This window comes from Neofelis nebulosa, chromosome 7, assembly GCF_028018385.1.
Source record: "Neofelis nebulosa isolate mNeoNeb1 chromosome 7, mNeoNeb1.pri, whole genome shotgun sequence".
NCBI lineage: Eukaryota > Metazoa > Chordata > Mammalia > Carnivora > Felidae > Neofelis > Neofelis nebulosa.
In genome coordinates, this window is record NC_080788.1 from 46,045,997 (window position 1) to 46,070,648 (window position 24,652).

Consider the following 24,652-nt stretch of genomic DNA (forward strand, 5'->3'; position numbering starts at 1 on the left):
CTTTCTTTTTTTTTTTTTTTGGCAGTTTTATAACTTTATTTGGAATCAGAAGTTAGTTCTCAACCATATCAACCGTCTGCAGATTTTTTTTTAAGTTTATTTACGTATTTTGAGAGAGAGAGAGAGAGAGAATGAGCAGGGAAAGGGCAGGGAGACAGGGGGAGAGAAAATCCCAAGCAGGCTCTGCACTGTCACTGATGCGGGGCTCGAACCCACGAACCGTGAGATCATGACCTGAGCCAAAACCAATAGGGACACCCAGAATCTCCTGCCTGTAGATTTTTGGAAGTGGTGACAGGTACCTAGGTAACCTGAACTCATTTGGTGAATCTTCATCCTCATTACATTTTCTGGACAACTGTATACAGATATGGTATGGGACATTCCTTATTCTTTTAGCCCAGACAGCTTTGTTGAGTCTGGTATCTATGCACACATCTGAAGTTCCCACTTTCCTCATGGCAAATTTCTGGATCTCTTTGGGTACCCAAGGAGCACACTTCCATGGATGCACTTGTAAACGGTGATGGCGTCCTCTCTGGTCACTACCTTGTTGGTGGCATCATGGCTCTTCTTTTTCTTGCCACTCTTCTTTGTGGGAGCTGGTCTGTGGCCCAGGTTGCAAAGCTCAGCTTAGCTTCTTAATTGCAAATGAAGTTAATAGGGTTGTATGGAAGATTAGATATTATACGGTAAGCATTTAGCTCATAGCTGATACCTACTGAACCTAATAAATGCCTGTGACGGTAGAAGCAGTGATTGCCCAGAACATTCCACATTGATGTGACACAAGTCTCTGTTTCACTAGTGCTTTGTCAAAGATTTCTGGCCTAATTTTCCCATCAACAAATTTTTCTTTAATTGTATTGCTGCGAATACAGTTTGATGTTAGGGTTCTGACATGGAAACTAGTTTCGTTGCCTTCTATTATCTTCTTATTGTTTTCCAAAATGAATGGCAGTGATTTTTTTTCCACTGAGATTTTTTCTTTGTTCCTTTTCATTCAAGTCCAGATAAAACTGCATTTTTAATCATGCCCATGGATGTGTAGTCTCATCTGACTAGCTCCATCATGTGTCTATAATGAGTTTTACAGTTTTAAAAGTTGTTTTCATTTCATTGCTACTATAACGATGACTATCTGGTAATATATTGGTGAGCCCTCTTAAAAATAGGTGTAAATCCAGAAAACTGGAAAACTTCATAAAGTGAGGATTTTTTGGGGGGGTGAGATTTGGTCCCAGATTCAGGGTGATAATAATCTATCATTCAAACTATCAGGGTGTTTTGGGAATGCAAGAGGAGTGCAATTAATAATTTCACTGAGATAAAAGCATAAACCAGGACTCTCCCAGGTAAACCAGGGCAGAAGACTGACAAGCCCAAACTGACAACGTATCTTCCTGAGATGAGTATGGGGCAGGGCAGGGCTTGAAGGATTCTTCGTGAAATTATAGGCTCCCTATCACGTGCTCATACTCTATATTCTATGTTTGAGCTGTGCGTTAGTGGGTTCTACTTTGAGAATCCAAGCTCTGCCCTTAGAGGATCGGACTCCATTCAAATCCCTATATCTCAAGAAAAACGCAACGACAAAGTCAAAGACCCAGAAAGGCATAACAAATATGATCAAGAGCTGTGGGTCTTCATGTTTTGGCAGTTATGGCATCTTTGAGAATTTGGGATGAAAGCTATTAACTCTCTGAAGAAAAAGGCACGTGCAAAAGCCCCCATGATTTTGGCATTACAATTCAGAGGGCCACGATCTGTGTGATCGCACCCAGGGACCCAGAAATGAATCCCTAAGCTAGAACACATGGTATAGGTGGCAGGGAAAAGGAACCAATATTTCTTGGCCATCTTTACACATATTTCATTTCATACTCACATCAACCTATTTTCTAGATAAGGGAGCTAAAGCTCAGAGAAATCAAGATCTCACAGCTAGTTAGGTGGCAAAGCCAGACTTCAAATTCAGCTTCATGTGTCACTAAATCTTATAATCTAAGTACTGCTTAGATACAAAAATTAATACATATATTTATACTTCATTCTGGAAAATAATTATACTGCAAAATATAGTTACAAAATGAACACAAGCATTTATCTCCATTTGAGTCGCACCTATTGGAATTAACACTTGAAACCAGAAAGAGGTGATGAGGGACAATAAAAGTAAGTATTAAAAAAAAAAACAACCTCAAATGTTAATATAATCAACAATTAGTGTCAAGATAGTTATAGATGATCCAAGATCGATAAGTTGTTGATGAATTATTAAAAGATTTTTCAGTGTCTCATTGTATCCCTGGTTTAACCTTGGGGAAAACAACTACATCTTTGTCTGTATCCCGTGAAGCCCAAGTCAATCCGTGGATGGGATGGTGGCTTAGGCAACATGTCATTTCCAACATAAGTAGTGTTTCTTGTATAACTGATAAACTCCAATATTCCCTTTGGTAACCTCTGTTCATTAATTCCTAAAATACCTGATCATATTCTGTCATGCCCCTGAAACATCGGATCTGTTTCTCTGAGAATTTGGTGGAAGATGTCTTGCTGTTTCCTTTCCAGTTCATGCTATAGATTGCTGCCATATGACTTCTCTACCCTAAACCATAGCTCCAAATATGGCAGTTCCTTGCACAAAACTACTGCCACTTCTCATTATATTTATACCTTTCCCATAAGTATCTTCTGTCTTCCTCCTTCTAAAATTGTAAGCTTGGTGAGGGCAGAAAGCAGTGTACTCACAGTTGACCTATAGTAGGCATTCAATTATATCTATTGTCTCACTGTGTGGATGATTACTACAAGAATTTAGTCAATTTGATTTTCTTTCCATTTTTCAAAAGGAGATACAATTTACATATCCTTCTAAAACATACAATTTAGTGGCTTTCAGTATATTCACAAAGTTGTGCAACCATCACAACTAATTACTATCTAATTCCAGAATATTTTCATCAGCCCAATAAGAAAGCGCATACCCATTAATAAATTACTCCCCCCACCCTTCACCTGGGTTCTGGCCATCAATAATTTGCTTTCCCCTATAGATTTCCCCATTATTTACTTGTATGTAAATGGAATCATATGATATGTGGTCTTTGTGCCTAGCTTCTTTCGCTTAATATGTTTTCAAGGTTCATCCGTGTTGTGGCACACGTCAGCACTTCCCTCCTTTTTAAAGGCTGAATAGTATCCCATTGCGTGAATATACCACATTTTGTTTACCTGTTCTAGACAAGATCATTTTTAACATCCATACAACTCTAGGATCCTATACATATGTGAAGGGCCACCGCCAAAATTCATAAGTAAATCACAATAAATCATTATGCTTCATACTTTCTCCAGGCCCTGAAGTTTTCAAATCTTACCTACCACAGATTCCTGGCAGGATAATCCTGTTGTAACTAAGTTTACTTGCTGAACTCTTAAGAAACACTAAAACCAGAGCCCCTGCCTTTATTTCTGGATTCTCCCCCCACCTCCAATCTCAGCCTCACTGCCCACCCCAGTCTTGAAAGCCCACACTCTGAAATAATATACGTGCGCTGTGACGGTTTTACTAATTGTTCTCAACAGACAGGGTTCACAGAGGTTGGAGTGTGCTTTCTTCCCAGTTGTTTCTCCCGTCTCTCTGCTCGCTGCAGTGCAACTTCTCCACCACCCAAAAGTCCAAAAGAAAAAAAAAGAAAAAGAAAAAAAAAAAGCCTTCCTTTGTTTTCCAAGCAAATTCAGGTAAAAGGAGGGGTAGGGGAAACGATATTTTTGACTTTCCTCACAATCCAGACGTTGGAAAGAAAAAGGATTTCCTTTGGGTTGCTGCCACGACTCTGATCTTTGATGCTGATAAAATATTTCCTTCTTAAAAAAAAAAAGTTATGGGAAAATCATACCACTTCAGCTTGGAAGCCACACCTACTGTAACTTACCCGTTTAAAAAAAAAAAAAAAATGAGAGGCTTACCTCTCTTTCAGGGAGGGTTTTGTTCCCAACAGTTCAGGTCTTGCACTGCGGAGCGAGCCGGGTCAGCAGCGCTCTTTGGAGGCTAGCGTGGAGAACTACAGGATCCAGAGGTCTTTGGAAACTCCAGCAGCTCCAAGCTTGTTGGCTACCACGGTTTCCCTGAGGAGTGACGCTGTGAAAACAAACCCTGATTGGTCAGGCCTGAGCTGAATTCTCCATTTATGGACAGATTGCCCAGCCCGAGCCGAGGCTCTGCCGGAGGAGTACAGAGTTAGTGGCCGAAGAAAGAAGAGCGAGGCTGGGCAGCCAGGCAGACGCGCGGAGAGCATCGGGCTCACCTAGGCGGAGGGGGGTGGGGGGGGCGCGAGCGCCTGGTCCGAGTGGACCCCTGCCCTCTGCAGCATGCGCCCCGCCTGCTGAGTCTCCTCCTTCTCGCCCTCACCTAGCGCCACCGATCCCGCCTGGATGGAGTCCCCCCAGGGTTCCCATTGGCTCCTGTGAGTGCTTGGGTGTCGAGAGCCCGTTTTTGGCGAAGGGGACCAACTTTTGAAGTTCTCCCAGGAGCCTGCGTTCCAGCCCCAGCTCCCCGGCAGCCGGCGCCGGCAGAGGCGCGACCGCGGCGCGAGTCACCATGGTGAGTTGGCCGCACGGCGTCCCGGGACCGCCTGACCCTGGGACCGGGCAGGAAGCGTCGGCGCGGGGCACCCACCTTGGGCGCGCAGCCGAGACCAGGGGTGGAGAAGGTGGACGCGGGAGTCGGCACGTCGCGAGCTCTGATTGCCTGCTGCTTTCCGTAAACCCTGGCTGGGGGAGAGGGAGCGAGGGGCCAAGGAAAACTTTCTTTCAAGCCGCTTTGGGCGCCGCGAAACTTTTTGTGGCCGGGTTGCTATGGCTGCCAGCTGTCGGAAGCCAGCGTGGGGGCAGCTCTGTGCTCGGGGGCACGGCCCTCGGAGGGGACCCCTCTCTTTCCGCGGGGACGGTGGGGGCAGCGTCGGTGGCCCCGCGGTCCTGCCCGCGGCGGCGGGGAGCGCGGCACCGAGGCGCAGGAGCCGGCTCGCCGCGCCCCCTCCCCTGCGCGCGCCCCGCGCCCCCCTCCCCGCCGGCGGGCACGGGCGCCGGCCGCCTCCCCGCCTCGCCGCCTCTCCGCCCCCCGCGCCTCCAGCAGCTGTCCCGCCTGGCAGTCACACGCCGGCGGGGGCGGCGCGGGCCGCACAAAGGCCGGCGGGGGCGCCAGGTAGGGCGAGCACCTGGCGCTGGGCGGGCGGCTGAGAGCGAAAGTGACCGGGCGCAGCCGGCAGTCTCGCTGCTGGTTGGGTCTCCGCGCCCGCGAGGCCGAGTAAACACCCCCACCCCCCACCCCTTCCCCGAGGGCGAGGTGACTGGCGCTTTTCGGGTGTACCGCGAACGGGTCGCACGGGAGGAAGTCGAGTGTTTTGTTCTTTTTCCGTTGGCACTTTGGGAATACAGGGAAGTGGCTGACTTTTTCTCACTCGGCTCTGACTTTCCCCCTACCCGCCCCCCAGCAACCCACTCCGCTCCTTTAACCTGAGCCGCATCCCCCTGGGTTTGGGTATGGTGTTCGTTTCTATTCGAAGCACAAAGGCAAGGACTCGATTTTGAAAAGATTGACAGTCCATCCGAGAAAGAAAGAAAAAAAAAAAAAGTGCTACTACGAGGCTTCATAGTTTCCACACTTGCTTCTTTTCAAAGAACCCTGCCTGGGTGGATGACCTGATCCTCTTCTGGTTTGTTTTGTTAAGTTTTAATGACTGTGAATGGGGAGCTAAGTCAAAATGGTAACTGGTACAGCGCTGATTTAAAAATCTATCCCGCAAGACCAGCCTGAGAAATGTAGCCAAGGCCCATGCGAACCTGTATACAAAACTCAAAAGCAACTCTAAGACCCAGTGAGTGCTGTGTTTATTCAAAAGAATGCTTAAAAACAAAACAGTCTTTAAAAGGGCATCTTTGACAGAAGCTTTTTCTTTTTACGTAGTCCAGAGTTGTGTCACCTCTGCCCCTCCCTAAGAGTACACTTGATCTGTAAATAAATTTCCTCTTTAAGTTTCAGGGTTTAAGGAGTCAGTCTGCTCCACGTTATTTTTGGAGCCCCTGTAAGAGAACCATTTACTTACACTGATGTGTGGTGGGTGGATGAGCTACCTAATTGGGCCACTACCTAATCAGCCACTTGAATTTCAGCAATGTGATAGTCCTAGTACTTTAGAACTGCTATAATTATTTTCCATGGTTCAATATTTCTAAAAACAAAACAAAATCAATATGTTTATGTCAAGAGCTTAAAGAAACTTACTGAATTCAAATACTTGAGCGCTACCTTGAGAAAGTTAACGTTGCCTCAGTGAATTCATTTTTCATGCCGGACACACTGCAAAAGTAGTCTCTGATGCCTGTTCTGGAGACCTGGGAAATAACGTGCTCAGTTCGGCCACATTGCTTTTGAAGTAGATGGTTGATCGAATGGATGCGGAGGAGGCATGTTCTAAGGAAGAGAATTGTTTCCAGAGTTGCGTAGTATGTCTGTCGGAGGACAGGGTGTGACTTACCTATTGATGGGTTCCCTGCCAGAGGCACAGATGGTGATGTTGTGGCCAGCCAGGCGGCTATCAGTGCATCAGAAAAAAGTTAAAGCAGCTGCTGCCCTGAAACAGGACATGCGCCATCGCTCTGTCTACTAGAGGTAGAGTAACGTGGCCAAAATTAAATGAATCATTTCTTCGCTGGCTTGAGAAATTGTTCATTAGCTAGGTGAAGTTGTCTTAGGGCATCCCCCGTCCTAAGTCGTCGGCAACCTCAGTTAGAATGTTTACTGTTGATATACGACCCTTTCAAGCCAAATGAGGCTTCATTTTGTGTTTCATTCACATCTGTGTGGGTCTGCCCAGCTGCATCCTTCAGCTGCTTAGAACAGGAAGAGAAGGGGCATTGCTTTCAGTGGGTGTGGCTGAGGGTTAGCATGGAGAAGAGAATCTGTGGGGCCCTTGGCTGGGCTGTAGGGAGAACTCCTGTATTGTTGTGTGTTTGCCTGTTTGTGTGTGTGATCTCTTAGGAAGTCTGGTAGCACACGAGGAAGACTCTCAACCTGTCCCTAAGGCCCTGCCAAGACTCATTCAGTTGTGACTCATGAGGAAGATTGTCATTTTCTGATTCATGAGCACAATGTCCAGTGTAGAGTTCACCTCCTATCTTTTTCCTGAAAGCTCACTTTGGGACACCTTTCTCCATCTTTGGAGAAGCAACAACTATGTTTGGAGGCTTGACGAACTGAAAAAAAAAAAAAATCTCTGCATGTCTTTATAATTTAGTCCACCTTGGTTAGGATGGACCCACAATCTCCTTTGACTTTGATTAATAATCATAGCCTACTAAGATTTCCCTTGTCGAATTTGGCTTTATCGTCTACAAAGGGAGTTCTGTTTTAGTGGGCATGACAGCTTGGACTGTCCAATGGACTGGAACCCATGTCTGGAGCTCTGCTATCTATATATGTCAGGTGCAGAAATTATTATTCATAGGGCTTCTCTGACTTAAATATACTGAACTATTTGAGTAAATCTGAATTGGCCATCACCTCGGACGATGGTCAGGATACGCCCCTTTCCCTCACTCGCATATTATTTGTGAGTAAATACAGATGTTATTTGTAAAAAATACACAGGAATAGACTTATGTACTTAGAAATCTGTCAGACAGCTGACTACGAGGTAGGTAAGTTCCTTTGGGTGAAGGCATGGCACGTATTTAGAAAGTCTGGAATCCATTTCAAGTATGTTTTCTGGGAAGGTAACCTAGTCCACTCCCACTGATTAGTTTATCAGATTGCTAATAGTTTCCTGGCCAAAACGACATAGTACAAAGCCAAACCAAAACAAAAATGGGTTGAAGCACAGAAAAGTTTTGATGGAGGCAGAGGGGTTAGGGAAGGATATGGAATTCAGGACATTATCTAGGGGCCAGCTTGGGTTGGCCAGCCTCATGGGGAAAGTTTGGTCGGCCCAGGGCACAAAGAGAAAGCCCATGGAGCAGCAGATAGAAAGGGATGGAGAAGTGGAGGAAGCAGACAGTAGCAGAAGGAGTGAAAGTCGCCTCCTTCACCCTCCTGCAGGGGATTTCAGCTTTGTCCGTGGTTGCAAACTCCAATGTCTGCAAAGGCCAGGATACATACAATTTTTCATGGGGTGAGGCTGTCCTCTAGAGAGTAAGTATACCCCTCTAAAGAAGCACCATTACTTGACCTTAGGCCATGGTTCGTGACAACTACCACATTACCATGGTTACATTGATCCTATTACATATTTCAAGGGAAGCTGGAAATCCAAATTTTTGTGCCAGACCGGTTAATTCTTAAAAGTGTTCTGATCATTGCTGCAAGGCCAAACACCTGCAGGTCAGCTGTTTGTAGCCACTCTATTGTAAATCTCAAAGTGGTGTCCCTGAGAACCACATGCTTTCTTCCATTCGCTCACCAGCAGGAATGTCTCAACTTTAACCATATACCAGTAATGGTGTTTCACTGATACATCCACACCTTCCCACTGGGTTTCCTTTAAGAGAGGGAGTTCCCTGGTATTTTCAGCCTATGGAATCACCAGGCTATTAACAAGGAAAATCTGCATCCAAATTTGGAGCAATCTAAACACCAGTGTAGATGTGTAAGTTGTATGAGTGGTGAGGCTGTGAACTGAACTTCTCTTTCTTAACCCATCACACCTGCCTCTCCACCACCACCCCCCCCCGCCCCCACCTCTTCTGGGGAAAATCCCCCCCTCCAACCCCTTTATTGCATGCTAGACCTCTTTTATTACTCTTCTAGTTGAATCTCCTGGATTTGAGGTCTGTCTCAGGAGTTACCTTTGGGCCTAGATAATGAGCATTTTGGTAAATATTGACTTGGGATATGACTTTTTGCTCCTGTACTCAGTGTTAATGTCATGAGCTCATGTGAGACTAAATGAAAGAGAGAACATGTAATACTTTGCATTTCCTAATGAGAAACGATTGGGTCTCATTACTTGGTCAGAACTTGTGACAGCTATTTTCATTGGGTTCAAAAAGCAGAAATAGTTTGAAACCTGTATACCAATGCAAAGTATTATAAGCTTCATTATGGAATATATAGAAATTATGTACAGTCATGATTTTCCAAGCCTGAGTCATCTACTATTTTTTTTTCACAAAGATGCAGCAATTGTGTTTTCATCAATATGTTATTAAAATGATGAGGTTTTGATATTTTTATTTTATTATTTTTTTTACCTTGCTGGGACTTAATATTTACAGAGCAATAAGGGGTTAAAGGTTAAATGCTAAAGGTACTAAAAATAAACATCTTGGCCTTACAAGCACATTCTGTAATAATGGTAAACAAATTGTGTCTTGAATTTCAGCTTCACAGTTTATTTTGGCAGAGACAAAAGGTTTTTGGGCATCGTAGCAAGGTATTTTTTTTAACCTATCTTTATGACAGCCACACTTGAGCAAAATAGAACTATAAGAGTGCTCCCTAAAATCGAGGGATTGGCTTTGACCAGCCCTGGAACTTTGCACTGTACGTCCCAGGGAAGTCAGCCCGCCCTTCTGAGTTGCCACCAGGGAACAATGTCACTGAAGTACGAAGCACCTCTGAGTGGCCACTTAAGAAAATCTGTTTGTTTGTTTTTTTCTTTTTTGACCTAAAACTTTAGTGTTCAGCTTGATCGCCCATCTTACTCATACCAAGTCCCTCTCCGCTGTTTCCAGAAGTTACATTCTGCCCCAAAGAAGAAATTGGCCCTTCTGAAGATGTGAAATATCATACGATAGGCTTTGGAGGACAAAGAGGAGGTGGCTTTTTCCAGGAATAAATACAAGAAACTGCTCTCAAGGGGGCCATGGTCTCTCCCCTGTTTTGAGTTCTGATGTGTTTGTTAAAAGTTCATTCATGGGACTTATAGTGATATGCTACATTGTAGAAAGTAAAACATACTACATTGTAGAATGCCCAGAAGAGATTTAAAAATTCTATCCTAGGGGCACCTGGCTGGCTGGGTCCCTGGAACATATGACTCTTGATCTCCAGGTTATGAGTTCAAGCCCCATGTTGGGTGTAGAGGTTACTAAAAAAAAAAAAAAAAAAAATCTTAAAGAATTCTATCCTAAATCCTTTTGCTGGATTTCACAGAAAAGTGTAGATGGGTTGACTTCTGAAACCTCAGAAGTAGGATTTGACTGAACTGGTGCCAGAATTCATTTTCTGATCCCAATCAAATAAGGCTTTTCCCACCAAACCATAGTGTTGGATTAGGGTCTGTTTCCTTAGAGTCTAGACGTGACCGAGTAGTTTTCTTTCTTTCCTTCAGAAAAGCCTACTTGGAGGTGGAAGGTCATTTATTTTTGATTTATTACTGTTTCAATTTTTGAAATAAATTTGGAGGATTCACCTGTAATGTCACTACCCTAATAGTAATTATTTTCATGCTTTTGGGTTCCCTTCTAATCTGTCCAAATGCACACCCTTTTTATGTAGTTGTAATTATGGGCTAAATGTACAATTTGGGCTCTTGTATTTTTCCACCTATTTTATAAAACCTTTTCCTGGTAAGCATATTTATCACATTTCGGTGGTGGTATAATAATTCCATGTAACCTGCTTACCCAGCCTGTCATAACTGTGCAGAGACTTTGCCTCTAGAGCTACGTACCAGGGAGACCCTCCCTGTCATTAATGAGCTGCTCAACTTCCTGTTGCTTTTGAGACATGTAGACCCCTCTCTAGTGCAGAATGTGAAGCAACACAGGCAGGCTTGGGGGACACTCCAAACTCCTAAGTCCTGCTATGGGTGTTCTCCCTAGTTTATGGCATTGGCACTCAAATGTGTAACACCAGTGGGTGCTCAGGCTTCTGACTGTAACTTGACAAATATGAATGGTCTTATCAGAGAACGCAGGTCGTTGGAGGTTGGGAGCTTTGAACCCTAAAGTGGAAAAGACAATAGCAGTTACGAAAGACGTTATAGCATACATGCTTATTACTGGGTAGGAATCCTTACCAAATATGGTGGCAACCATTGGGAAATCAAAGATGAATTAAGCACTGCCTCTGGGAGGAGCTCATGTCTAATGGAGGAATGGTAACAAACAGCTTTCGTATAGGTGAGTTCACTTCTTCCTGCACCAATGATGGTTTTTGTTGCCATTTTATAGGTAAGAAACCAAAGTGTAACAAGGGAAAGAGAACTGTTCAGGGGGCATACAACTTGTGTGTAAGGAAGCAGGTCTTTTAACTTTATGCTCTTTCACAAGCAATTGAATACATGATTTCTAATTTGAAGTTTCTGAATCCAAGCATCCGTATATTTCACCTACTTTTGAAGGAAGACAAGGTTGATTAAAAAATAATCTGTTTTAGTTAATTTTACTCAATAGTGCCAGGGTGGGATAATTTAGACCTAAGAACGTTGTCTGTCATGGGTAGTAAGGATCTTGGCTTTAATTTCCTTGTTTTGGGGACTTTGCATATCATCAAGTTTGGGTACTGGGTGATATCACACTGGGAATAAGGGTAAAATAAAAGTCATGCTAGAAAATTCTCTGATCTCAATTAGGTTAAAAAAGTAGAAAATAAGGGAAACAAGATAACCACAAGAAACCTAGCCCATTAGTCCTCCTACATGAAAGAAAACAAATAAAAAATTAGGACCACATCGTTAGTGGCTTAGTAATTTAATCGGCGTGACCAGCATTTGATGTCGACAGCAACTTAGCATAGTATTTTTTGGTAACAGAATGATGTAGACATTGTCATTGTCTGATTGTAGGAATTTTCAGCAACAACAACAAAAATAAGGTTGCTTTTAGTGCCCCAAGTAGATGCAGACCTTTGTTATAGAAAATTTTGAATTTAAATGCAGAAGCATCTATTAAGCTATTTTAGAGTATGAATAAAGATGGCTTCCTCAAGACTTGGGAACGCTTGAATACAGAAATATGTCTACAAAATCATAACAATTCAACTTACCCCCATCAGCTTGTCAAACGGAGACTCTTCTTATTTGGGGGGTATCCTGAGGTCCTCTGAAAATATGTTGGAATCTATCGACCTGTGTCCCAACAGTGTTTGTAATAGTAAAAACAAAAACGAACCAGAACAATCTAAATGTCTGTTAGTAGAGAAATGCATAAATACACGCAACTTATTGGTAACCAAGTATCAGTATGGATAGATCTCACAAAAGTAGTGTTGGTGAAGAAGCAAGTTGTAGAAAGATACATATAATAAAAACTAAGAAAAATTAAAAAAAAACTATACACAGTATATTGTTTGGGGATATGTATTCATACATATATATTTATGCATATATTCTTTTAAAAATACAAATCAGTGGACTGGAAAGATACCAAATTGAATCTGCTAAAGAGGGAAGGAGGGGCAGGCCTGGCTGGGTCAGTTGGTGGAGCGTCCGACTCTTGATCCCAAGGTTGTGAGTTTGAGCCTCACCTTTGGCTTAGAGATCACTTAAAAAAATAAATAAATAAGAGGCATGGAGAAAAGGGAGAAGACTGGGGTCAGTTGACTAATTTTAACACTTGGTAGTGTTTCATTTACTTTATAGATTAGAAAATCCAAAGCAAATATAATAAAATAGTATCATTAATTCTGGCCAGTGTGTGTACATACATATTTATTTTATTCTCCATACTTTTAACATCTTTTTCCAATTAAGAAGAAAAAACACATAAACAGACAATTCTTCATGTAATCTTAGGAAGTTCATAAACCTCTGAAACCCATACGATTTCATTCCAAGGGTTATAGCAAACATTGTGTTGAGATGAATATTAAGGTGTATGGTCAGTTGTGGATCTTTGCCTGATTATTCTGATGACAGTTGACATACAATCAAATCATTAGTCTCAATGAGTGTTATGTAAAAGAGTCATTAGGGATTGCATCCCAGGATGTTCAGTGTATTAGTCACCTTTTCTTGCCCTATTGTGTCTGCTGGCTTTTAGTATAATAAACCACCCCAGACTTGGTGGTTTAAGTAATAAACGTTTATTATTTCTCATGATTTTGTGAATTGGCTGGGCAGTTGTGGGCTGGGTGGACTGGCTCCTCAGATCCCTGTGGTCAGCTGGTGGCTTGGCTAGGGATAGATGATCTGGGATGTCCTCACTCCCATGTCAGATAGCTGGCACAATTTCAGTTGGGGCAGTGGAGATGACTTTGCCGTGTATCTCTTGTCACAACAGGCTAGTCCTGGCTTATTTACATAGCAGTGGTCACAAGGTTCCCAAGAACAGCAAAAGAGAAAGCAAGCCCAGCACACACATTGTGTTAAACCTCTGCTTGCATCGTGCTTGTTCTTGTCCCACTGGCCAAAGCAAGTCGCATGGCCAAAGCCCAGAGTCAGTGTGGGAGCGGACTACCCGAGGGCCGAGCTACAGGTCCCCAGCCTCAACCTTTTCTTTCAGCTTGCGGTAATTGGGTGGATACCCTGAGGCAGGAATAGATTCAGTGGCAGCTTCCGTTTTTTCCTGGCTGACCCCTCTGAACCTCTGTGTTTGACAGAAGCCCCCATGTCTATTATACATCCACTGCTGTTTACCCAAAGCAATTCCCAAAGGAAATGGAATGGCAGTTCTTTTGCATTGTGGACACTCAGGATGATCTTCAAAATTGCTGTTTTTTTTGTTGGAGAAAAAAGTAAAAGCAGAAACTAACAACCAGAAGAAAAGTAATTTTCTATCTGTTAAAGGGAGCTTTGTGAAAGTACCAAGTGTTTTACAAATAAGTCCAAACTGAGAGTGCAGTGAATCCTGCCAAACCAGACTGGGCTGGATGGCCTGTTGGACATGAGGGTGGAATAATCCTGTTGGGAACAGGTGGGGACAGTACTGCTCACTGCCTGATTCTGCCTTTCCAGCCAACCCTGAGCCATGATGTGGACAAAGCCTTTCTTCACACACACAAAAATACTTGTTTGTCTTGGTTGAAAGTCCTATCTTTTGGATTATTCCCCAAACAACCCCATGTCAATTCCATATTCTGTGAGCCACAGACTGTGTGCTATCTGTGGGCTCCTCAACAAGATGTGAATTGAGGACAAACTTAGCTTTAAACACAGTTCTCAAAAATGCGTTAACTCATGGGTCTTTCACTTTGACTTCCTCTCTTTCTCCCTCTCTCTTTTTAAATGGAAAAATTTGAACTACACAAATGGGGAGAAAACTTATTCCCCAGCTTCAACAGTTGACAATTCATGGCCCAGCTTGTTTTCTCTATTTTGTTAATGGGGTGTATCAATCACATTGATTAACTTGTTGACATTGAGCCATCCCTGAATCCCTGGAATAAATCCCACTTGATCTTGGTGTACGACCCTTTTGATGTATTATTGAATTTGGTTCACTAGTATTTTGTTGAGGATTTTTGCATCTATGTTCACCAGGGATATTGGCCTGTAATTTTCTGGTAGTGTTCTTGTCTGGTTTTGGTATCAGGGTAATTCTGGTCTTGTAAAATGAGTTTGGAAGGGTTCTTTACTCTTCTTTTTTTGAGTTTGAGAATGAGCATTAATGCTTCTTTAAATATTTGGTAGAACTTACCAGTGAAGTCATCTGGTCCTAGACTTATCTTTGTTAGGATGTTTTTGATTACTTATTTAATCTCCTTACTAATAATTTATATTTTCTATTTCTTCCTGATTTGGTGTTGGTAAGTCGTAAATTTCTAGGAATTTATCTATTTCTTCTAGATTATCTAACTTATTGGCATATAGTTGTTCCAATCCTTTCTGTATTCTCACCTTCCTTTGGTTTATTTGTTTATTTTTATTTTTATTTTTTTTAATTTTTTTTTTTCAACGTTTTTTTATTTATTTTTGGGACAGAGAGAGACAGAGCATGAACGGGGGAGGGTCAGAGAGAGAGGGAGACACAGAATCGGAAACAGGCTCCAGGCTCCGAGCCATCAGCCCAGAGCCTGACGCGGGGCTCGAACTCACGGACCGCGAGATCGTGACCTGGCTGAAGTCGGACGCTTAACCGACTGCGCCACCCAGGCGCCCCTATTTGTTTATTTTTAAAATGTTTACTTATTTTGAGAGAGAAAGAGAGAGACAGACAGGGCATGAGCAGGGGAAGGGCAGAGAGGGAAACACAGAATCCAAAGCAGGCTCCAGGCTCTGAGCTCTCAGCACAGAACCTGATGCAAGGTTCAAACTCATGAACCATGATGTCATGACCTGAGCTGAAGTCGGACGCTCAACCGACTGAGCCATCCAGGCACCCCTCCCTTGGTTTATTTTGGAACAAATCTTAGATGTCATTTTATCCTATCTCTGTATTAGGTTGGATTTTACATAAGCTAAACCCAGCTCTTGGCACTAACTACTCTTTTGGTCTCCCTTTGACTTTTAACAGTACAGACTGTTTTACAGAATAATGTAGACATCTCCAGTCACTGGGCAGTCTTCTTGATACTTGTCCTGGTCCCATATCTAGGTATACATTGTCTTGGTATGTAGGACAGCAGTGGGTCCCCACTCTACATTCCTAGCCATACTCAGTCAGGCACTTCCTTTAGGTAGGATTGGTAGAACCAGCTTGTGGTTATTGGTCTCTTCATTCCTTCTTACACAAGCCTGCATCACGGTGATGGCTCTACAAATAATACTTGTTTCTTCCAATGATCAGATGCATTTAAATGTAGACTGTCAGGGTGCCTGGGTGGCTTAGTCAATTAAGTGTCCAACTTCAGCTCAGGTCATGATCTCACGGTTTGTGGGTTCCAGCCGTGCGTCAGGCTCTATGCTGGCAGCTCTGAGCCTGGAACCTGCTCCTGATTCTGAGTCTCTCTCTCTCTCTCTCTCTCTCTCTCTCTCTCTGTCCCTCCCCTGCTCACACTCTGTCTCTCAAAAATAAATAAATGTAAAAGTAAATAAATGTAGAATGTTAGGACAAGTAATATCCTGGAGACTACTTGGGGATTTCTATGAAGTTGTTTGCTAAAGTTTGTGTCTGTGTTCATATGTGCATTTTTTCCAGGGAAGAAGATTCATAAATCCCCAAAGTGGTCCATGGCTTCCCCAGATGACCCTCGAGGGTCCAAAGAATTTAAATAGCCTGACCAAGGTCACTTGGCAAATTAATAGAAGAGGTGGCCTTAGAATTACAAGTCTTTTGACCCACAGTCCAGGGATCTTGGTCCTAAATCTGCTTTTACTAGAAAAGTTTAAAAATCAAACATAACAGGGGCGCCTGGGTGGCTCAGTCGGTTGAATGTACGACTTCAACTCAGGTCATGATCTCATGCTTTGTGAATTTGAGCCCCACCTCAGGCTCTGTGCTGACAGCTCAGAGCCTGGAGCCTGCTTTGGATTCTCTGTCTCCCTCTCTTTCTGGCTCTCCCCTGCTCACACTGTATCTCTCTCTCAAAAAATAAATAAACATTAAAAAAAATAATAAACAATAATTTAAAAAAAAAGAAAATCAAACTTAATAAAGCACTAGGGAGAAAGGAGGTGGAAAGTGGTAAGTTAAATTTTTTTGTAAGATTCCCATGGAACTAAACCAATTTAAGTTACCGTTACCATTACCAATGAAGTAATGGTAGGTATTATCTGTTGGAAACTAACTTAATTTTTCAGAATAATAATAAAGCATGAAAACAGAGTCACAGTGTTGGCCTCGTATTTATTATGTTTTTAAATTCTCCATTGATCACAAAGAGAAGTCTGTACCTCTAGTACAGACTTCAAATATAAATCAAGGACCTAAGGTTTTGACTTTAAGTAAACAATTGAAAGCTCATTATTTTCCTGGTAGGGATTTATTATTATTAATTATAAAATTAATGTTTATTAATTGAGGGTACATAATGAGAAGGAAATTACTGGACTCCAACCACTGGACTCTGTGCTCTGTGCTCTGTTTCTATCATCTAGGATTAAGGCTTGGGGTGTAGAAAAAAAAAAAAAAAAAGGAACTCGGATAGTCTCTTCCTTCTAGCTCTTTCTCTCCCCTGCCTCTAAGCCCTCCCTGCGTCCTCCATCTGTCTAACATCCTGTTCTTTCCTCCTAAGGTTCTTGCCCTTCTAGATGGGGGAGCGATGAGGAGGAGGGTTGGAGAATGCAGGAAACATAGTTTGCACTTGCTCAGAAGTGAGACACATAATTAAGTCCACCACAGGAAGGGCAACTCGCTCCTCCCACCTCGGTCGGATCCCTCTTTCTCATCCTGGGTGGAGCCTGCCTAGCACAGCCTCTCCAGTGACTGTGGAGTGCCAATGTATCCAGCATTGTCTGGTCTACAGAGACAATAGACACTGTCATCATTGTTTGGGGCAATGAATCAGTCTTCAGTTTGCAGGAGCAGTTGTATGTAGGTGTCAGGTGGCAAAGGTGTATTTTCTGTAATCTAAATATAAGATGTAGCTAACTGAAAGATTCCATCGGTTGCCGAGTCCTATGGATTCGACTTCTGCAGTGTGGCTTCAGTTTACCTTTTCGCTTTGCCTCTCACCTGGATCTCCTGGCCACGTCTAGCTACCCGCTGTGCCCCTTACGGGCAGATGTTTGGCTATAGTCAATCCCCATGGTCTAATTCTCCTTTTAGGCCAGTCCTAATTCCACCTTCTTGAGTCTCAGAGTTGGAAGTTATCTTCAAAAAACCCATGGCTGTTGGTCTGCAGAGATTCCATGATTCGTTATACGCGTTTAATCTTCTGGTCAGTTACTTTTCAGGGAGAGCCCTTGTTCGTCTTTCTACGCCACCTCATTTTGTGATTTGTCCTGCTAGGTATACAGTGCTATTTTTATTTTTATTTATTTATCTCTTAAAAAAATTGTTTAATGTTTATTTATATTTGAGAGAGAGAGAGAGACAGAGAAAGAGAGAGAGAGAGCGAGAGAGAGAGAGGCAGAACTTGAGCCGGGGAGGAGCAGAGTGATGTAGACAGAATCTGAAGCAGGCTCCAGGCTCTGAGCTGTGAGCTGTCAGCACAGAGCATGACGTGGGGCTCAAACCCATAAGCAGTGGGATCATGACCTGAGCTGAAGTTGGAAGCTTAACCTACTGAGCCACCCAGCCACCCCTATAGTTCTATTTTTAAACATATTGGGGGAAAATGCTTGCGTTTCCTTCTGCAGTGTGTGACTACAGTCTTTAAAACACACCGGTTTTAAAGACTTGGTCTTTACTTGGAGTAGACAGAGGGCAGAACTGCCCACACAGTGCAGCACTCCCCAAGTCCACACCAGTAAACTGCTGCTCTTGGTGACTCAGCTAATGGAGTGAAACAGGGAGGGGTGAATCAGGGAAAGCGCCCCGTGATTCAAATGTCACCGGAGCCTTTGATTTTAGTGGGGATGATGCAGTTGTCTGATGTGGGTGTCACCCCTCACTTCATTCAGCTCGCCTCTGGAGGGAGAGAAGAAGAATAAAGATACTTAAAAGGGCACCTGAAAGCCGAGCCACTCATTCACCGAAGGCAGGAGAATCAGTCTGCCCACGGGTACCTGTCCTCACTCGCCAGCCAGCTATATAATGTTGAAACCAGGGCAGACACTCTTCCGCCCCTGCTGTTTCCGAATCTGTGAAGAAAGACAGCACTCCCAGAAACTGGAATCTATTGTATCCATTGCCGGTGATCTTTGCTAGTATGGGGTTTCAGGAACAGGCAGAGATACAGATGGAAGAAGGGACTGAAAGAATTGAAAATGGGATTTTGAAGCAGACAGTATGCTTTTTTAATTGTGGTTTTGGAGGACAGGTTGACTTCAGATGTTTAAAATTCACAGGTAATCCAAATACTGGTAAATTCAGACTGTCCTCGTGAGATCTGTGTGCGGGACCTCCACACCTAACAGAGTGGGCAGATTTGTACTTTTTGAGCTTTTTGGAGTATGTTTTCCACACTCAGCTCCAGGTGGAAGGGATAAGGTATTCTAAGCTCTCCAGAGTGTGAAAGAAACGGCCTCCAAAGTGAGGCAGGAGGAAGCCGACGTCCAGGTGACTGGTGGAGTCTGGAAAGATACGTATGATCACCAGTTAGAACATTTTGAATGATATTTTGAGTGGCTTGTACACCAGGCATGGCAGAGTTGAGACAGGCCAGGTCAGTTGGGGCCCTCCTGCCAACGGGAGGTTTGGAGTGATATTAATTCATAAAATATTTGTTTATTGTTCTCTCCTGCTAGGCTGTAAACTCCTTAAGGGGGATACAGTGTCACATTCGTTTTTGAGTTTCCATCACCTGGTGAAATGTCTGGCATGTGGTAGAATCAGCAACTTTGTGGAATTGAGCCCAACTGTTCCCCCACTAGACCAAAAATGCATGGAGAGCTGAAGACCTTTCACTGCAACCCTGCAGTGATGTTGTAGCCTGCAACAGAAGAGTGATTGATGAGAGCCGGTGGATTAACCTAGACAGTTAACTAACTGTAAACTGGAAATGTTTTTCAAAGATAAAAATAGCCCCCTCAGATAAATCCAGTAGAGCTTCCTTTTGAGTGTTCTTTTAATAGAACAGGATATTAGCAACTCTCGAGCTCAGCTCCTGGAAGGCAGAGACTGGAGGGAAGCTGGTGGGCTGGAATGGCTTCTGTATAGGACTCTCTCACTCTGTCGATTACAACCCTCCTACCGTTGAGACCAGGAGAGGTTCTGGGATTGCCCAAGGCCACACAACCAGTCCCAGCTTGTCCCCTCCAGGAGTAATGCTGCTCTTTCCAAGCAGACAAGGAAACAAAATTCACCCAGGCCCCCTGATGAAAGTTCCCAACTGCAGGGGCGCCTGGGTGGGTCAGTTGGTTAAGTGTCCAACTTCGGCTCCGGATGGGATCTTGCGTTTCATGGGTTCGAGCCCCACGTTGGACTCTGTACTGACAGCTTGGAGTCTCGAGCCTGCTTCAGAATCTGTGTCTCCCCTGTCTCTGCCCCTTCCCTGCTCATGCTCGCTCTCTTTCTCTCTGTCTCTCAAAAATAAATAAACATTAAAAAAAATTTTTTTTAAAGTTCCCAACTGTAAAGGGAAGCATTCTCAATCAGGTGTAACCCGTGACCTCACTCTCAGGCTTTTCACTGCTAGAGGTTGTGCCAGGCTGTGGCCTATCACTACCAGATAGGATAAGAAGGTTTTCCTCATTCAGCTATGTGGACCATCAGAATGTAAAATTACCTGACCAAGTTTAGATCTGTTCTGGTTTAAAGAGAATCCGCTGCCTTTGTTTTTCCTTAGCGAACTAACAACTCACCTGCCCAACTGGGATCTCAGTTTCCCCCTCTTCCCAAGGCCAGTTTGTCTCCAAAGAGACATGCTAATGGCTTAATTGTTTTGTTTATTCTGCTCCTCATAAATTCTGGTAGCTTCTTTTGCATTGAGAGTAGAACTTTTTTTTGAGTGTCTTGGCATTTCCTTTTGTTTTGAATGGCTCTTAACGTTTGCTCCTAAATGTTTTTTTGAAAGGTTGGTTAGCTCTTAGTGATAGGTGTGGCTTTCTCTAAATAGGAGGTTTTTCTGGGTGTGGAATGGAGAAAGTGAAAAGGGAGGGATTTTAGAAAGAAATCCTATGCATGGGGCGCCTGGGTGGCTTGGTCGGTTAAGCGTCCGACTTCGGCTCAGGTCACGATATCGCGGTCCGTGAGTTCGAGCCCCGCGTCGGGCTCTGTGTGGACAGCTCAGAGCCTGGAGCCTGTTTCAGATTCTGTGTCTCCCTCTCTCTGTGACCCTCCCCCGTTCATGCTCTGTCTCTCTCTGTCTCAAAAATAAATAAACGTTAAAAAAAAAAAAAAAGAAATCCTATGCACTATATCTATATGACAAACAGATCATTTTGGAGCCTGATATTTATGCACTTATGTTCGCTTGGCTCACATACTTGAGTTTTGGGGGTTAAAAGATTAATGCATGCAAAGGAATGTTGATATTTAGCCCGACAAAAACTGTGCATTTACAGAGCTGTGGTTTGCTTTTCAAAATGTAGAAATGTAGAGGTTTACTTCTTCACCTCTGACAAAGAATTTCAAGTATGAGACTCTTCTGGCTCATGTAGTAAATGCATTTTTATAAGTTTCATGTAAATGACACATTCTGGATCAAGAAACTTGATAATGCACTAGGAGAATAATTCTCAATGCAGGGTGGAATCTGACTTTGGTGAAGGGAAGACTCTTGCAAGGGAAGGTTGAAGAAGGTTAAATATACTGAGGTTGGTTAAATCGGGTATCCTGGCCCCTTGGAATAGAAATACTTTCTCTCCTACCAAGTGGAGTTTGGAAATTTCAGAGCTGGGAAATAATGTATTAGATTTTGATGTGCTAAATCACTTGAACAAGTAATGAAACTAATATTATACTATAACTTAACTAACTGGAATTTAAATGAAAAACTTGCAAAAATAAATCATTCAGACAAGTACACGATCACGCTATTTTTGGATGTGTCTGTAATTATGCAGGGTTACATGATGATAAAATTTTCAGTGGCTTTTCCAGTTTCTGAAGGTATTCTATCCTTTGCATTCTCAGTCAGTCTGCCTGGAGACCTTAGTTTTTTTGTGGGAGTATGGGTCTATAAATTTAACAGCTTTTCACACCCTCCAAGAGAAGAGAAATCTGCAATTGGAATGAACAATTACTGGGGTGTCTCGGTGGCTAACCTGGTTAAGTGACTGCCTTTAGCTCAGGTCATGATCTCATGGTTCATGGGTTCAAGCCCCACATCAGGTTCTCTGCTGTCAGCACAGAGCCCGCTTCGGATCCCCTGTCCCACTGTGTCTGTGCCCCTGACCCACTTGCGTGCTCTCTCTCTCTCTCTCAAAAGTAAATTAAAATAAACTAAAAAAAAAAAAAAAAAGGAATGAGCAGTTACTGAGGACCCACTCCGTATTGTTCTGCTTTTGTACCTCCTTTGAGGTAGGTATTCGTTTTCCACCTATAGACGAGGAAACAAAATACCATCTGAAAAGTGGCAGAGGATGGATTTAAATTCAGCATCACCTGAATCTGCTGTGGAGAGGAGCTGTCTATTCCTAGACACGTGCACATTCAAGTTGTGGGGTCTATGGGCCAGCAGCATGGGCACCAACTGGGCTGTTGAAAGAACTGCAGAACTTCAGGCCCCACCCCAGACCTCCTGATTCTGAGTCTTCATTTAAATGAGACCCCAGGTTGGGGCGCCTGGGTGGCGCAGTCGGTTAAGCGTCCGACTTCAGGCAGGTCACGATCTCGCGGTCCGTGAGTTCGAGCCCCGCGTCAGGCTCTGGGCTGATGGCTCGGAGCCTGGAGCCTGTTTCCGATTCTGTGTCTCCCTCTCTCTCTGCCCCTCCCCCGTTCATGCTCTGTCTCTCTCTGTCCCAAAAATAAATAAAAAATGTTGAAAAAAATTAAATGAGACCCCAGGTGAGAAGGCACTAGTGCACAGGAAACCTGTGGTCTAAGCACGGTGACATGACTCGAAACAGGTGCCCAGTGGAAGCCTGGTGTTGTCCTCCAGGATGCCATCTTACAAGGACAGGGATGCAAACAGTCAATCATCTCTTATCTTGCTGAAGCAGAAGTGACATGGCAATGCTCAGGAGCGGGGTGGACGGAAAGTTTTCTCCATCTGAGGCAATTCTGGAGTCAGACGCCTGGAATCAGGGGCTGCCTACAGCCTGATTGGAAAGCCCTCCATCTAGAATGACTCCTCCGAGGCTCCTGTCAATGCCGAGCTTTGCCATTACTGGTTGCTCTGAGCTGCTGCATCATTCTTGATAAAATGTTGGTTGGTTAATAACATCTCGCTGTAAACTAATCTATCAAACCTTCTAAAGCTGCCCAAGAACAGATTCTGTCAGGCTGGAGAGAGAGAGAGAGATCCAGACTTGGGAATATCAATAGCGAAAAGAGTCTAGCCTCCAGAACCATTCCAACCCTGGGGCTACAGAAAGTGTCCTTTGCCTTCTCTTCCTAATTCGTACAGCTAGACTGGAGACATCAGGGGCCTATTCTGTCCCTCTCCTCCTTTCAGGACTCCTGCTGGTCCCAAACGTTGTGAAGGTGTCCTCCTTTGCTCAGCTGTCATCCTGGTTTGAATCTGCCTTGTCTTACGCTGGGACCATCACAGGGTTGCCTAAGTGATCTTCCCTGTCTTCCCCCTTTAATTTACAGGAAGAGCAGTGCCAGAATCATTTTCCTGGTAGTACGGCTTTACACCTGTCACTCTTACTCAAAAAACTCTCAGCTCTTACAGAAAAGAGGCTAAAGGCCAAAATGTGAATCCGTCTCAAATCTATTCCAGGCTGCCCCTGGAATATTTTCCAGTAGTCCTTCTGGAATATGTAAACTCCATGGGGCAGCCTGAATGCCTTGTCCCTGCTATTAGCTCCTAGCATAGTGCCTGCACACCATAGGTTTTCAATAAATATTGATTGAACGGATGAATGCACAAGCTGATTCTCATGTTTTATAGTCTGGCTAGAATTCACTCCTTGATCAGGCTGTTCTTAATGACTGGCCTTCCATTCCCTTTCTTGCCGTTTATCAGAATCCTCTGAGGCCCACATAAAGGCTCATTTCCTGGAAACTTTTGATTTAGCTCACTGAGTTCATTTCTTCTTCAAATCGTAGCCCTTGTCATGGAGTTATTTGTTTGGTGCTCAATTATGTCATCTCACATTGCTATCTGTGTGTGAGTCACACTGTATAGATAGACTCTAAACCCCCTGAGGTCAGAAACAATTTGAATTTCTTTATACTTTTCAGAGTTTATCCTCTTTCCCTTTGGCCTTTTCTCATTTTCCTGCCTCCTCTCCTTATTCCCAGGTCATTGGTCGCTCTTTGACCACACTTGTGTTGGGTATTCCGCTGAGTTGTGGATCAGGCACCCCTCCCCCCTGGAATGTGTGTGGTCCCTGGGGACAGGTACTGCGTCACCTGGTTTCTCCCTGTGTGAATGATGGATGCTATAAGCTTTGTCCTTCTGAATTTTCTGTCCCTCCTTTTCGTTCCGCCCAGTTCCTGGAACTCCCGTTTTTCCACTAATGCAAATACGATCATAGTGAATAAAAGTCAGTGCCCTTGTGACTCAGTGTATTTTCCAGCTAGAGTGTGAAGGTGTCTTAGAAGCCACTGGAGACAGCAGTAGTGGATCTGTTTCACTCTGAGGGGGAGGCAGGAGCCTGCCTGGGGATCAGGAAAGAGGTTTGTTTCTCCTTATGTTTCCTGGAACAAAGTAGAACAAATTATTTAGCCCTGTACTTTAATTTCATTTTTTAAAAAAAGGAAGTAAGAGTGGTTTGCATTCTTTTTTCTAGTAGGTGCTGCATTGAGTATCAATAAGAACATAAAGTGCTTTGAATCCAGTCCTTGTGACATGCACAGCACCATAGCCCTACCCCGGCTGAAGCTCTCTACTACATGCCCCTCCTTTCTGGCTCTTCTGCCTCCCCCCAAAGCTGGAGGTGACTATTCCTAGTACATTAGCATTTTTCTTTTTTCTTTTTTTGTTTACTTATTTATTTCAAGAGAGCAGGAGGGAGGGAAAGGCAGAGAGAGAGAGGAAGATGGAGAATCCCAGGCAGGCTCTGCACTAGCAGTGTAGAGCCCGATGGGGGGCTCCAACCAAGGAAACCTCGAGATCGTGACCTGAGCTGAAATCAAGAGTTGGATGCCTAACTGACCAAGCCACCCAGGC

General features: G+C 43.7%; 1 protein-coding gene and 1 long non-coding RNA gene across 2 annotated transcripts in view; both read left to right on the top strand.

The window, feature by feature from the left end:
- Window positions 1–4,252: 4,252 nt before the first annotated feature.
- MYO1E (myosin IE) overlaps window positions 4,253–24,652 on the top strand; it is a 215,141-nt gene continuing 194,741 nt past the window's right edge. Inside the window, exon 1 of the mRNA XM_058737549.1 lies at window positions 4,253–4,609. Coding sequence (XP_058593532.1) covers window positions 4,607–4,609 — 3 coding nt within the window. The 5' untranslated portion in view covers window positions 4,253–4,606. The remainder of the gene's footprint in view (window positions 4,610–24,652) is intronic.
- On the top strand, window positions 20,774–24,374 carry LOC131516486 (uncharacterized). Its single transcript, XR_009264106.1, has 2 exons — window positions 20,774–22,145; window positions 22,378–24,374. It is a non-coding gene; the product is annotated as an uncharacterized LOC131516486 (long non-coding RNA).